Genomic DNA, 16,572 nt, shown 5'->3' on the forward strand with positions numbered 1-16,572 from the left:
ACATACCTATCAATTAACCAAACATATTTTTCTAAATATTTCCAATGATTTTCAAGTAATTTAACTTTCCAATAATCCAACATTTTCTAAACTAAACGCACTCTAAAAATAACAAAAACTGAAAACATAACTATAAAATCAGGAGAGCTTGAGAACCACAAGTGAAACGCAGCGTTCAATATCTGCAACGCTGGAAACGACAGCGTTTACAGAAAAATTGAAGCTCAGTTCTGGTAACACTGAAACATAACCACCTTCCAATCCCAAACTACCGATCTGGATCTCACAAACCCTAACAATGTCGGTCGAAATTCCGTACGATCTAATCAAGCAAGTACAGATCGCAGTTCTCAAAGAAGCCAACCTCTCATCATACGATCCAGACGACGCGTCGGTTCCCAACTTACCGTCGTTTGAGTCTTCCATTTCTGAGCTTGACCCGTCTCCCGAATATCTCCGATGCAAGCATTGCAAGGGAAGACTTCTCAGAGGCGTAATGTCTTTAATTTGCATGTTTTGCGGCAAACAACAAGCTCAACAAGAAACGGCACCTGAGCCTATTAATTTCAAGTCCACGTTTGGATGCCGTTGGTTACTTCAATCCCTTGCGTTAGATGGATCGGTAAGTCCCTTTTTTTTTTTTTTTTTTTTTTTTTACCAAAAAAAAATCTATTGAATTTTTAACAAATTTTAATTTTTGTAATATAGGATACAAAGCGGTGTCTTCAATTTGCTGATGCTATTGTTTGTTTGTTTGTTTGTTTAAGTATTTTTGGGTAAGTTGAGTGGTATGAGAAGTGTATTTCTAGTGCATGAATGATGTGTTGTTTGAACTGGGACTCTGTGTTGCAGGAGATTGCTGGGGTGCCTGTTAAAGCAAAGGAATTAAACAGAGCACAGAATACCGGACAGGAAGAGTTTCCGTTGTCGGATTTTCTAGATTTGGAAATAAAATGGCAGCCTGAGTTGGAAAAAGTTGAGAGTGAGAGTTATAAAAGTCCTTTGCATTTAGTTGGTATCAATCTTGACAACATTTTCACTGAAGGTAAAAAAGACACTGTCTCGGAACAGCAGGTGGTGGAAGACCGAAATGATGATGGTGGTGGAGATAATGATTTTCAAGTTCGGGGTCATAGTTCTTTAGAGAATGTTAAGCGTTTTGAGCCGGTTGTGAGGTCTACGGAGGACGAGAGTGGTGGTGACTCATTTGATGGTTGGGAGGCCAGCTTCCAATCTGCTGATGATGGAAATGCTCGTGAGGAATCTAAATTGGATGATCCTGTTGTCGGGTCGTCGGTAGATCTTTCTGCCCACATGGATGCAGTGTTTGGATCTGAAAATATCGGTTCTTGTGCAATCAAAACTAATGACGGGCTTCAAGATGACCTATGGAGTAGTTCCAACTCTGAAAAATTAGGCAAATCAAACCAGGTTGATGTGACTGCAACAACGGAGGATGTTGGAACACTGGACAATGTGAATAATTCTTCTTCCATGAGTATTGATTTTATTCAAGATGCACAATGGAAAAGTGAAAGCAACAGTGCACCTGATAAGACAGCCATTCACGACGAAGATGATTCATTTGATGCTTGGAATGATTTTACTGGCTCGACTACTGTGGAAAATCCTACTAATATTAGTGAGGCCAAGCAGTTTGAAGTGACTGCAATTGTTAAACATGGTGGAGAAGCGGAGAAAGCAAATAATTCGTCCTCCAGAAGTATTGATTTGGTTCAAGGCGGCCAACTGCAAACTGACAACATTGAAATTCCTGATAATAAAGTCATTAATGAAGGAGATGATCCATTCAATGCTTGGAATGATTTTGAAAGCTCAAATAGTGTACAAGATACATTTAACAGACAAACTGACCAGGCCAAGCAGCTTGAAGTGAATGCGAATATTAAGGACAGTGAGATGGAAAATGCTAAAAATTCTTCTTCCATGAATGTTGATTGGTTTCAAGATGATCAATGGCAAACCACGAGTAAGAAGGCACCTGAGAATAAAACTGTTGATGATCTCTTTGATACTTGGAATGATTTTACAAGCTCAGCTAGTGCACAAGATTCTTCTAAGAACCAATCTGGTCAGGCCGTGCAGTTTGAAGTGACTACAACCATTAAGGATGATAAAATGGTGGGAAATGCCAATAAGTTCACAAGTATTGCTTTGATTCAAGATGATCATTGGCCAATTAGCAGCAACAAGACTCCTGATAGTAAAACCATTGATCAGGGCAAAGATTTATTTGATACATGGAATGATTTTACAGGCTCAACAAGTGTGCAAGATTTTCCTAACGAACAAACTGCTCCAGCCAAACAGTCTGAAATCACTGCAAATGTTGAGGAGGTGAATAATTCTTCTTTTGATTGGTTTCAAGTTGATCTAGGGCAAACCAGCAGCAACAAGGCCCCTGGTGATAAAACTACTGAGGAAGACTATGATTCATTTGATGCTTGGAATGGTTTTACAAGCTCAACTAGTGCTCAGGATCCTTCTATTAAACTATCTGTTAATCATGTGCCACCATCCGTTGAGCAGACTTCAGAGATAAAGTTCATAGGAACTAACAACAATGTGCAGAATGATGATTTTGGTAGTTTTTCTCAAGCACATTTCTTTTCAGGAGAATTCAGTGATCAAAATGGCTCTAAAGAAGTTAATATTATGCAGTCAGAGCCTTCAGTCTCAAAAAGGTTTGTATATTTGAGCTGCCTTTTCTTTCTGTGGATTAGAATTACTCGAATTTAAGTTTTATATTCAAAGCACTTGCTAAATTGCATCTAAATTGCATGGGACACTTACCTGAAATCTTTAGGTGGTACTCAGACTTATTAGATTTAAGATAGTATCAATACTCTTATCATATTTTCACACCTCTCTCTCTCTCTCTCTCTCACACACACACACACACACACACTCTCTCTCAGGTTATATAACACTTAGGATAAGGGTAGCAGAGATTCACTTCTAGCAAAAACTTAGTTTTGCAAGGTAGTTGGGGCAGACATGGTGCAGGATGTTTGGTGCTTCAATCTGTGAACCACTGGTTTTTGCTAAAGGACATAATTCAAGGTAGATGTTGGGACTAAGAGTTTTAGTGAATGGAAGGTAAGTGAAGGACTTTTAGAATTTGCATGGCTNTTCTTCTAAGAACCAATCTGGTCAGGCCGTGCAGTTTGAAGTGACTACAACCATTAAGGATGATAAAATGGTGGGAAATGCCAATAAGTTCACAAGTATTGCTTTGATTCAAGATGATCATTGGCCAATTAGCAGCAACAAGACTCCTGATAGTAAAACCATTGATCAGGGCAAAGATTTATTTGATACATGGAATGATTTTACAGGCTCAACAAGTGTGCAAGATTTTCCTAACGAACAAACTGCTCCAGCCAAACAGTCTGAAATCACTGCAAATGTTGAGGAGGTGAATAATTCTTCTTTTGATTGGTTTCAAGTTGATCAAGGGCAAACCAGCAGCAACAAGGCCCCTGGTGATAAAATTACTGAGGAAGACTATGATTCATTTGATGCTTGGAATGGTTTTACAAGCTCAACTAGTGCTCAGGATCCTTCTATTAAACAATCTGTTAATCATGTGGCACCATCCGTTGCGCAGACTTCAGAGATGAAGTTCATAGGAACTAATAACAATGTGCAGAATGATGATTTTGGTAGTTTTTCTCAAGCACATTTCTTTTCAGGAGAATTCAGTGATCAAAATGCCTCTAAAGAAGTTAATATTATGCAGTCAGAGCCTTCAGTCTCAAAAAGGTTTGTATATTCGAGCTGCCTTTTCTTTCTGTGGATTAGAATTACTCGAATTTAAGTTTTATTTTCAAAGCACTTGCTAAATTGCATGGGACACTAACCTGAAATCTTTAGGTGGTACTCAAGACTTATTAGTTTTAAGATAGTATCAATACTCTTATCATATTTTCACACCTCTCTCTCTCTCTCTCTCTCACACACACACACACACACACACTCTCTCTCAGGTTATATAACACTTAGGATAAGGGTAGCAGAGATTCACTTCTAGCAAAAACTTAGTTTTGCAAGGTAGTTGCGGCAGACATGGTGCAGGATGTTTGGTGCTTCAATCTGTGAACCACTGGGTTTTGCTAAAGGACATAATTCAAGGTAGATGTTGGGATTAAGAGTTTTAGTGAATTGAAGGTAAGTGAAGGACTTTTAGAATTTGCATGATATTGAAGAATTTCACTTGTTACTCCATGTTTAGTTCCTGGATGAGTTTAACTTGTAAAATAGTAAAAAGGCTTAATTGAGAATGATTTTGCCTGCAACATGTATAATAATTTGTTGGCCCTCCTCTAGTTCTGCATTTCAAACACAGATTGAGCAAGTAAACCTTTCTCATATCTTATGTTTTCATGTTTCAGAATTCCTGATGTTAACACAACAAATGGAGGAAATGCTAGAGAAGCTGCAAAAAGTGAAGATGCTTCAAATACAACCACTAAGACAACGACTAATGATGTAGAGATGCTAATGTCACAGATGCATGACCTATCATTCATGCTTGCTAGTAATCTCTCGGTTCCATCAAAACAAGATGAATGTGGTTCATTTTCTAAACATTGAAACACTTTTTTTGTTTTTTTTGCCCTTTAGTTAATCAGTATATAGTGTTTGTTGTCCACTCTGTAATCTATTTTGTTTGATCCATATTCCAGTATTCTTTAATGTAGTAAAGTCGGCATATGGCTTCATTTTCTAGCCGTTTCTTTGATTATTTTTTTCTCCAAAACAGTTATGCTCTTCCTTTGTGTACTGATTAGTATCTTTTAGCCATGTTGGAATTGATATAATTCAATATGTGAGATAAAAATGTCTTATAATACTTAGTTTTTTTGTACCTCATTTTTATGGACATTCGCAAATTTGGAACAAGAAATTAAATTTTTGAAAAATTGAGAGAGCCATCTTCTTGAATCTAATTTTTAAGCTTTTGTCCTCTACGTTTGCAATGTCTAGCTATACAAGCAGGGAAAATAATAGCAAAAAATGCGAAACTGATGAACCAAACTTGTCCATTGCTTTTGCAATCTTTCTCCCATAGCAGAAAATTTAGTCTCATTTTCAAACTGGTCTTGGAAAAACTCAAGATGAGTTGTATGATTGCAGAAACAAACATTTATGCATCTCCTAATATTTTCTTCAATTCATCCTGATGAATCTGGATCATAGGCAGAGCTGTGTATAGCTGCGTTATTTAAGCATTAAGATGTGGGTGTGTGTTTGTGTGAAGGTAAACATTTTATAACATCCACATTAGTTGCATCATATTCAGAAGGATAAAGTCAAATCAAGAGATGTAACTTTTAAGCGGATTAAGCACAGCAACAACAATCCACATATTCAGAAAGATGAATTGAAATCTATTAGGCAGCAAGTATGGCCTAAATTTGGTTTACAAGTAAAAGATGCGCAGGTTTAGGGTTACAATAAACTACATGTCTCTTTAACACAAACAGTATCTGGATGAACATTGATAGCAGGACATAGCTACTATCAGATGAAAAAGTCAGAGTGTGCCCTAGCCTCTGACGCGTCCATGCGATTCCCCAACAGCTAGTGGCCTAGAACGTTCTCTGGCTGAGACATTCTTAATCAATCTTTTAAGGCAGTCCGTGGTTGTTGGATCACCCTAAAAGTGAGAGAAGCAGAAGAAGAGGTTCAAGGAAAATAAAAATTGTGAATTTTCAAAATAATAATCATGCTAATACATAACAATACCTGAGCATCACCAAAAATTTATAGTTGTAAGCTTACACTTACTGGTTTCTTCCAAAACTAACAGATCAAGAGATTCAGAACTTTGCCCTCTCTCCCTTGGCAATATTATAGATGTTTATATTCCTTTTAAGGGAAGTGGTGCCCCCTTACACAGTAAATGTGAAGATCTAATGTTGTTTGATGTACAGGGACAGAAAATTTAAGAAATTTCTTTCTGGAAGGGCTATATAAGGAGATGAACAAAAAAAATGAATTTTGATTAATTATCTCATGCTTATATCTAGAATAACATATAGATTGCTAAATGACAATTCCACTACATCATATCATGAATATGAATAGCAATATAGACCACATTTTGTTTTTATTATAAACAACAGTTTTACTCCAGAATAGATGTGGTAGAAAATATGTTTTTGATTCATTATTTATATCATATCCTATCTCTATCCTACCCAAAATACATATTTATTTCCATATTTTAAAAATCCAATTATATTTTATTCAATTATTTTTAAACCCCTTAGATTTGTTAATTTAAATAAACAGCACCAAAAGAAAAAAAAGTTTAGAAATTGACAAAAACATCCCCACCCACCCACATTTGCCAGACTTCGGCCACCATTGTCGGAAGGTGGTCGGAATCTAGCGTAATAGTGTACTACCGAATGGATTTGGCCGGTAGTGCACAAATCTAAATTTTTTTGATCAGATCCACTGTGGATCTGACTGGAAAAGGCCAGATCTTTGACCGTAGCTAGTTGTCAACGACGGTCATATCTTTGGTTATCGTTGACGACCAAACGTAGCCAGATCTAGTCGAAAAATGTCATATCGGTACACGACCGGCTAGATCTAATCGGTCGTGCGCCATTACGATGATTGCCGACCACCCTCCGACGGTGGTGGCTAACATTTAATGGGTGGGTGCCTGGGTGGAAATGTTTTTGTTAACTTTCAATGTTTTATTGTATGGATGTTTAGTTAAATTAACAAACCTATGAGGTGTTTTCGTTAATTTTTAAACCCTACCTTGTAATAACCATCAAACTCTAACTTTTTCAAAAATCCTACCCAAAATAATAAAACAAACACACCCACTTTACTAAGAAATTTCAAAGTAGCTAACAGGAAGAAGAAAGGTTATCAAAGAGCATACTTGTAGTAGGCCAAAAAAAGTATTGTCTTTTAAACTCCTAGGAAGACAGCATCTTAGTCCATCGCATGCCCTACGTATGTCAAAATAAAAATCTTAACTTGACGTTGCACATTTGAATAGTATTAAAAAGGCATCTAAACTCTACTAACCTCGGATTTTCTGAGAGTCTAAAAAAACAACTAATAATAAGCTTTAGCAGCCGTTGGGAGGGTTCTTCAGCTACTTTTTCAACCATCTCTCTCAAAAGATGAGCCACTGCGAAAAACCGTTCAGCAAAAGTACAGCAATACCTCAAACCCTCATCATTTGATAAGATTTTATGAACAATAAATGTGGCAACCTGTGAAAGTTGATATATAAGCAGAATTCATTAGTATTCAGAGACATGCACATTTTCAACGATAATTCTCTAGACTCATAGAAATCAATAAATATGTTTAAAAAGAAAAGAAAAAAAAATGCTTTAAATGTGCTCATTGTAAAGCCCATATATCATAATTTTGAAACAAATCAAGAGATTTCAATCACTGAAGAGGATCCTTCTTCATCCCTTTCTTGGATCCTTAGGCAGCAAGGAAATATTTGGGTGTCAACATACGCAAGTGCTGTACTATACATTAACTATTGTTCAAGAAGTTTCAGACACTTACGGTTTTTGATAATTCAGTGCCCACCTCCATGCAGACCAGGCAACAAGGAAATATTCGAGTCTCCAGAAGGAAATTAATAGCTTCTGGATCATTTGACTGCACAGAATGAAAACATTCGGTACACCTTTCTTTTTTTCTTTTTTTTTTTTTTTTATTACTTTCAAATAGAAAACCAGAATCTATAGAAGTAAGAATTAACAGGTAAGTCAAGAAAGCAAAGAGAGCAACAGAGCAGAATAGCCACCTTCACCAGGGCACCAATCACACCTAAGCTGGCAAGCCTTAGATATTCATGGGACTTTTCTTTGTTCCTATTGTTCAGAAAGGGGTACAGATACAGCGGCACTTGAGCTGCAAAAAATAATATTCAACCATTAAAGAGGTCCACTCTCCTAAATACTTGACGAATTAATGACACGATCTTAGCTGAATCAAATCAATACTCTTGAATAACTATATCAAGTTATGCATGATTATATAATCTCTCCAATCATTAACGTGGAAGAAAATATCTTGAGAGGCCTCGAGGTGAAGCTCAATGCATTATTACTACTGGAGCATTTAGATAATCAGTTGGTCTATGTGAAAGTCAAAACACCATAAGAATCATATAAAAATTGTGCTGAATAATTGAAAACAGAATTTTGTAAAGTATGCACTGCCAAAGGATATTAACCATTAAATATTTAAAGACTATCATTCTAAACATATGTTCGTGTTAAATTATTTCATTATATCTGCTAAATTTGATCATCTCTAGTATATTTAACCAAACTGAGATATTACTTGAACTTCACAAGATTGAAGCCATTAAGTTCTTGTACATTTGAAGGATAAGAAATATTAATGTACCGTTGAGAAACTTCTTCCTTGTATCAGGGTGGGATGCTACACACTGCAGAAAAAAAAATGATGCATCAGTTATACGCCATGGTGATTGAGATGGTTAGAATGCATAAAGCATCATATGCTCACTATACTGAAAATTGGTAAACAAAAAACTAGTAGTAATGTCAGGTCAACAAACATACGGAGCATATATACTCTCCTTAGGTGGTATTGTTTCTTGACCATTTAGCATTTCGCTAATTGGCTGCTAGAAGCAAGGGTGGTAGGCCTTGAGCCAATGTATAAACCTCTCACCTAGAGTTATTTTTATGCACTATTTTCTGATACTATTATCTTGTCGCTAAAATTAATTAATTTGTATTAGAATAACCATCTGGGACCATCCAAAACCTGGCCAAGTACTAAGAACCACAAAAATCAGAAACCGTGTCCACATCAAACATAGGGACAATGGTGGTTTAGTGAAAATTTTGAAAGGGTTAAGATCACAAATTTCCTCAACAATATCCATCAAACCTGAAAGGAATAATAAGAAAAACATATATATGTTGGGTGTTTAGGGAGGGGGTTGCAGAAGAAAATTTGAAATGTGAGAATACAACCTGAAATAGAGCAAGAGCATGAGATGCCCTGCTTGATGTTCTTTCTGTAAGAGCTGAAGAAGATAGCAAGACGTATACTGATATTATTTCCTGAATTAATGATAAAACAATATTTGTGATCAGCGTCATTATCAATATATTGTATGCTGCAATAACTCTCCGAATTGAAGTGTTTATAACACTAAAAAGCAGGGGAAATACTAGTATGTAAGATGCATTACAAGTAAAATCTATTACTGATAGGAGGCATCCATTGAATATGAAGCCAAATGGCATACCCTACCTGTAACAGCAGAGCAATTGTACCAAATGAATCCCATAACAATGGCGCCAAATGTCCACGATTTTCTCTCATCTGGAAAAAAAAAAAAAAAAATATGTTCAAGATTGATCGTTAACATTATCACCATATATGTAGTGGCAATACTGGCAATCCCGGAAAAACAAGTTATATTAACATAAATGAATCTTTAAAAGTAGTATGCTCACCACACACACATTCTGGCATACATGTGACATACCATGATTTTTTTTTTATCAAACTGGCCTTCAGAAAGAAATTTAGATTGGGATTCAGATAGAGAATTTGACTCTTACTATCATGATAAATGTCATATATAAATTCCAGGTGCCAGAGCCTCTAACTACATAAGGTCATAAGAATTGAACTACAGCAATAGGACATTTTTTTGTTGTTTCTTATGATAATTAGATATTTCTTTATTTTCTGACTACGTGTCAAACGAGATCTAAATTTGACAATTATTATTCGCCCTACAACTATGATGATCAAAATAAAAATAAAAATATATGCATTGATTTCGAAAGCGACAAATCATCATAATGATGATTAAGTACTAAAGTGAAAATAAATGTATAAAAATTGATAGATCTTGCATACAGATGACGTCTCATCCCCTTACACAGTAAATGTGAAGATCTAATGTTGTTTGATGTACAGGGACAGAAAATTTAAGAAATTTCTTTCTGGAAGGGCTATATAAGGAGATGAACAGAAAAAATGAATTTTGATTAATTATCTCATGCTTATATCTAGAATAACATATTGATTGCTAAATGACAATTCCACTACATCATAACATGTGTATGAATAGCAATATAGACCACATTTTTGTTTTTATTATAAACAACAGTTTTACTCCAGAATAGATATGGTACAAAATATGCGTTTGTTTCATTATTTCTATCATATCCTATTTCTATCATACCCAAAATACATACAATTTGTTTCCCTATTTTGAAAATCCAATTCTATTTTATTCAATTATTTTTAAACCCCTTAGGTTTGTTAATTTAACTAAACAACCTCAAAAGAAAAAAGTTTAGAAATTGATAAAAACACCCCCCCTCACCCACATTTGCTAGATTCCCGCCACCACTGTCGAAAGATGGCTGGAATTTGGCGTAATGGCATACTACTGAATGGATTTGATCGGCAGTGCATCGATTTAGCTTTTTTCGATCAGATCCACTATGGATCTGGCCAGAAAATGCCAGATTTTTTGCCATAACTGGTCGTCAACGATGGTCATATCTTTGACTGTCATTGATGACCAAACGTAGCCAGATCTGGCCGAAAAAAGCCATATCTGTGCACGACCGGCTAGATCTAATCGATCATGCGTAACTACGGCGACTGCCGACCACCCTCTGACGATGGTGGCCGGCATTTAATGGACGGGTGGAGATGTTTTTGTTAATTTTCAATGTTTTATTGTAAGAGTGTTTAGTTAAATAAACAAACTTAAAGAGAGTTTTTGTTAATTTTCAAATCCTACCTCGTAATAACTATCCAACTCTAACTTTTTCAAAAATCATATCCAAAATAATAAAACAAATACTCCCACTTTACTAAGAAATTTCAAAGTAGCTAACAGGAAGAAGAAAGGTTATCAAAGAGCATACTTGTAGTAGGCCAAAATAGGTGTTGTCTTTTAAACTCCTAGGAAGACAGCATCTTAGTCCATCGCATGCCCTACATGTCAAAATAAAAATCTTAGTTTGACGTTGCACATTTGAATAGTATTAGCAAGGCATTTAAACTCTACTAACCTCGGATTTTCTGAGAGTCTAAAAAAACAACTAATAATAAGCTTTAGCAGCCGTTGGGAGGGTTCTTCAGCAACTTTTTCAACCATCTCTCTCAAACTATGAGCCACTGCGAAAAACCGTTCAGCAAAAGTACAGCAATACCTCAAACCCTCATCATTTGATAAGATTTTATGAACAATAAATGTGGCAACCTGTGAAAGTTAATATATAAGCAGAATTCATTAGTATTCAGAGACATGCACATTTTCAACGATAATTCTCTAGACTCATAGAAGTCAATAAATATGTTTAAAAAGAAAAGAAAAAAAAATGCTTTAAATGTGCTCATTGTAAAGCCCATATATCATAATTTTGAAACAAATCAAGAGATTTCAATCACTGAAGAGGATCCTTCTTCATCCCTTTCTTGGATCCTTAGGCAGCAAGGAAATATTTGGGTGTCAACATACGCAAGTGCTGTACTATACATTAACTATTGTTCAAGAAGTTTCAGATACTTACGGTTTTTGATAATTCAGTGCCCACCTCCATGCAGACCAGGCAACAAGGAAATATTCGAGTATCAAGAAGGAAATTAATAAATAAAACATAAACTCGGATCATTTGACTGCACAGAATGAAAAAATTCGGTACACCTTTTTTTTTTTTTTACTTTCAAATAGAAAACAGAATCTATAAAGTAAGAATTAACAGTAAGTCAAGAAAGCAAAGAGCAACAGAGCAGAATAGCCACCTTCCCCAGGGCACCCATCACACCTAAGCTGGCAAGCCTTAGATATTCATGGGACTTTTTTGTTCCTATGTTCAGAAAGGGGTAAGATACAGCGGCACTGGCTGCAAAAAATAATATTCAACCATTAAAGAGGTCCTCCTCCTAAATACTTGACGAATTAATGACACGATCTTAGAATCAAATCAATACTCTTGAATACAATATATCAAGTTTGCATGATTGATAATCTCCCAATCATTAACGTGGAAGAAAATTCTTGAGAGGCCTCGAGGTGAAGCTCATGCATTATTACTACTGGAGATTTAGATAATCAGTTGGTCTATGTGAAAGTCAAACACCATAAGAATCATATAAAAATTGTGCTGAATAATTGAAACAGAATTTGTAAAGTATGCACTGCCAAAGGATATTACACATTAAAATTTAAAGACTATCATTCTAAAATATGTTCTTTAAATTATTTCATTATATCTGCTAATTTGATCACTCTAGTATATTTAACCAAACTAGATATTACTTGAACTTCACAAGATTGAAGCCATTAAGTTCTTGTACATTGAAGGATAAGAAATATTAAGTACCGTTGAGAAACTTCTTCCTGTATCAGGGTGGATGCACACACTGCAGAAAAAAATGATGCATCAGTTATATGCCATGGTGATTGGATGGTTAGAATGCATAAAGCATCATATGCTCACTATACTGAAATTGGTAAACAAAAAACTAGTAGTAATGTCAGGTCAACAAACATAGGAGCATAATACTCTCCTTAGGTGGTATTGTTTCTTGACCATTTAGCATTTCGCTAATTGGCTGCTAAAGCAAGGGTGGTAGGCCTTGAGCCAATGTATAAACCTCTCACCTAGAGTATTTTTATGCACTATTTTCTGATACTATTATCTTGTCGCTAAAATATTAATTTGTATTAGAAAAACCATCTGGGACCACCAAAGATCAGAAACTGTGTCCACATCAAACATAGGGACAATGGTGGTTTAGTGAAATTTGAAAGGGTTAAGACTACAAATTTCCTCAACATATCATCAAACCTGAAAGGAATAATAAGAAAAACATATATATGTTGGGTGTTTAGGGAGGGGTTGAAGAAGAAATTGAAATGTGAGAATACACACTGAAATAGAGCAAGAGCATGAGATGCCCTGCTTGATGTTCTTTCTGTAAGAGCTGAAGAAGATAGCAAGACGTATACGATATTATTTCCGAATAATGATAAAACAATATTGTGATCAGCGTCATTATCAATATATTGTATGCTGCAATAACTCTCCGAATTGAAGGGTTTATAACACTAAAAGCAGGGAAAATACTAGTATGAGATGCATTACAAGTAAAATCTATTACTGATAGGAGGCATCATTGAATATGAAGCCAAATGGCATACCCTACCTGTAACAGCAGAGCAATTGTACCAAATGAATCCAAACAATGGCGCCAAATGTTCACGATTTTCTCTCATCTGGAAAAAAAAAAATATGTTCAAGATTGTCTTAACATTATCACTATATGTAGTGATCTAATAACAAATAATTCAATCCGGAAAAACAGTTATATTAACATAAGAATCTTTAAAAGTAGTATGCTACACCACACACATTCTGGCATACATGTGAATACCATATTTTTTTTTTTTTTTATCAACTGGCTTCAGAAGAAATTAGTTGGGACAGATAGAAAATTTGATCTTACTATCATGATAAATGTCATATATAAATTCCAGGTGTCAGAGCCCTAACTACAAACTATGTGATCAAAATAAAAATAAAAAATATATGCATTGATTTCAAAGCGACAAATCATTGATGTTAAGTACTAAGTGAAAATAAATGTATAAAAATTGATAGATCTTGCATACAGATGACGTATCGTGGCTCGCTAACTCTGTTGAGATCAAAGACTTTAATTACTCATCCGAAGAGCAATGCTGTTTTACAAAGACACCCTTAATGTTTATGATTTCTCTCCCTCCTTATTTCTCTTTTCGTTTTTCTTTATTTTTTCTTCTGGAGATGTCACTTGTAACCTTTGATGAGTCTTTGTAAGGATAACATTTTCCTCATCCGAATCCTTAGAACTTATTAACACATCAAATTGGATAAATTAAAGAAGGTGTTACATTAACATCAAGAAAAGGAAAATAAAAGGTATGCACCTACAAACAGCACTTCACATATTCGCAAAGTAAATACATTATAATGTGATCATGTTTCTCAATACTTTAGATTCAAATCAGTATTCATATCTTAAACCAATAAAGGATCTCCCTTATATATTAATCTAGTTCATGATCAAGAACTCAGAGATGAATAAAAATAATAATTAGCTACTTGCTAATCATCCCCCCCCCCCCCAACCGAAAAAAAGAAAAAAAAAGAAACAAGAAACAAAGAAAGAAAGAATAGAACATTATGCGGTAACGGTGATACAATATCGACTTAGGGTCTGTGGACTTGTTTGTTTACCAAGAAAACAAATATCAATTAACAAATGGATATTGCATGGTTCGAATTCTCTTTCCTGCCATCTTTCTTTTTTCTCCGAGGTTTTCTCGGTTACCAAACAAATTGTTTAGAGTTTTTACCTTAGAAAGGACAATGAGAGCACGTTCTCGGGTTTCATGGGATTGGAGAGCCTTAATCCACTGCTCCAACGACGCCAATTTTTCGGCATCAACGGCAGTAGACGTGCTTGCACCCGCTACTGACAATGAGTCTCCCCATATCGATTCTGGTAAGTTGGCCATTCCTTACAGACTACTTTCTTGAAACCAAGAAAATGAAAATATTTATCGAAAGTTAATATTTTATATAATCTTGAATGTATCAGAAGTCTGCTGATGAGTATTATATGAGTTCAGTGGCACAAAGAGAGTGAAGACAAACTACCCTGGCGTAATGTATTAGCCATTCTCTCTTCAGAAAGTCTCCTCTGGTTTTGACTAAAATTTCCTTGATACAATTACTGAGTGGTCTTGTTATTAGGTTTTTTTTTTTTTTTTTTTTCCCTAATAACACAACGTAACGGTCAAAGAATCACATTCTATGACTTCTAATTTATGCAACAATGGTAATAACTATTAATTAACAATAATTAATTGTCAGGATTTTTTACCTAGAATTGAATTTTAAAAAGTGGTATAATTTATTTTACACAGATTCTTAATCCTCAATCCACCATAATCAAAAGTGCATATATAAAGTTTATTCCTTAATTTGCATATTAAATTCCTTTAGTTTAGAAAAAAAAAAATGCTCTTAAAAAACTTTGCTATGAAGATTAATATTTTTCAAAGGTTAAATTAAATTGATTATTACAATTGGTCGTATCATTATATAATAAAATATGTTGTAATGTGAAAATTAATGTATTTGTACTACACAAATGTGTATTTATCAAGTATTCGTCTTATGTATTTGTACTGCACAAAATTATTGGTCTTTTGTCTTAACAAGTGACGTAGGAGGGTGGTGAAGTTGATACACGTGTGGCACATGCATTATTTATATTTATTGTTTGCCAAAAACTAGAAGAAGACAAAGGTTAAGAATGATTGATTCCGATTTTGACTCTTGCGTCTCCACGTGGCGACAAGCTGGGTTCAGTTGACTCTCTTTTGTAACTCTCGAGTCAACTGTCATTGAAGCTTTGTTTCCTATTGAAAATTGTACCACCACACCCTTTAAAAACTTTACAAGATAATTAAGTAAATTTCTAAAAGTAATTCCAAGTTCATTATATATCTTACCATATCATAAAATATATTATTAATTTATAATAGTCTAGGAGAAGGTGTTGTAAATATTGGTGCAAGCATGTGTGATAGAGATATTTTCATTGCAACGAAGCCTATAATTATTCATTGCCAATAGTAATTTACAATATTATGATCTCCATATTTCTATTTAATATTTTTCCTTTTACAAGAAGACATAAGAGTCTTCATATTTTTTTTCTTTTGATCTTGAGTTGGCACAATATGTTATTGATTCATCATTTATAATTATTTTGATTCTACATGTAAGTTTAATTGAATGTTTATTTGTTGAATGCCAACTCCACTTCAAGTGAAGAAGATATGCTTCTAAATTGATGTATCATCTTATGGTGAATTAATTCTATGCTTACCTATATTCATACACTAAAGAAAATGTCTCGATTTATTAAATTATGGCATAATAAGATGAATAAATACAATTATCAAGATATATGTAATCAATCAAACTGAAAAAAAAATAATAATAATTCAAATTATATAATTAGTATGAAACACAAAACGGATAAAAATAAAAAATGAATTTTAAGTTTTACCCTAAAAATTCTAATGATAGTAATTAGTAAAAATTAGTTTGGAATTGTTGTAGTTTTAAGTTTGATTAGTTTTTCTCTAACTAAACACACAATAAGAATATGGATTTTATCAAGCATTCCAATTGGATTTTCCAGATTAGTAGAGATTCACATGAATTATTCTTGGTAATAAATATGAATGCTGCAGTATATTTGATTTTTTTTGTTTTCTGAAAGCTATTGTATAAAACATTCATGGTTAATGAAACATGTAAAAAATCGGGTGCAGGTTCAGGACCATCCCCAAACTCGTCCCGCACTCGAGAACAGGTATTTTTTTTGGACCTGCACCTGCCGGGGCCCCAACGGGGCAGGTCAAACTCCTATCCCTAGTTTCTATGAAGATTGGCCCTGTCTCAATCCTGGTAA

The 16,572-nt window shown here is 34.6% G+C and overlaps 2 protein-coding genes across 2 annotated transcripts; one reads left to right on the forward strand and one right to left on the reverse strand.

The window, feature by feature from the left end:
- Positions 1 to 183: 183 nt before the first annotated feature.
- On the forward strand, positions 184 to 4,852 carry LOC116121556. The gene is made up of 4 exons (XM_031407511.1): positions 184 to 622; positions 853 to 2,709; positions 3,140 to 3,786; positions 4,416 to 4,852. The coding sequence occupies exons 1-4, from the start codon at positions 299 to 301 to the stop codon at positions 4,615 to 4,617; spliced, it is 3,030 nt and encodes a 1,009-aa protein (XP_031263371.1). The 5' UTR covers positions 184 to 298; the 3' UTR covers positions 4,618 to 4,852.
- A 2,025-nt stretch (positions 4,853 to 6,877) lies between these two features.
- Positions 6,878 to 14,599, reverse strand: LOC116121557 (cell differentiation protein rcd1-like). The gene is made up of 11 exons (XM_031407512.1): positions 14,438 to 14,599; positions 13,241 to 13,315; positions 11,106 to 11,296; positions 10,959 to 11,028; positions 9,316 to 9,387; positions 9,033 to 9,122; positions 8,434 to 8,476; positions 7,826 to 7,932; positions 7,582 to 7,677; positions 7,081 to 7,271; positions 6,878 to 7,001 (listed from the first exon to the last, which is right to left on the reverse strand). Exons 1-11 carry the CDS (start codon positions 14,597 to 14,599, stop codon positions 6,878 to 6,880), a joined length of 1,221 nt encoding a protein of 406 aa, XP_031263372.1.
- Positions 14,600 to 16,572: the final 1,973 nt, after the last annotated feature.

This window comes from Pistacia vera, unplaced genomic scaffold, assembly GCF_008641045.1.
Source record: "Pistacia vera cultivar Batoury unplaced genomic scaffold, PisVer_v2 Contig994, whole genome shotgun sequence".
Taxonomy (NCBI): domain Eukaryota; kingdom Viridiplantae; phylum Streptophyta; class Magnoliopsida; order Sapindales; family Anacardiaceae; genus Pistacia; species Pistacia vera.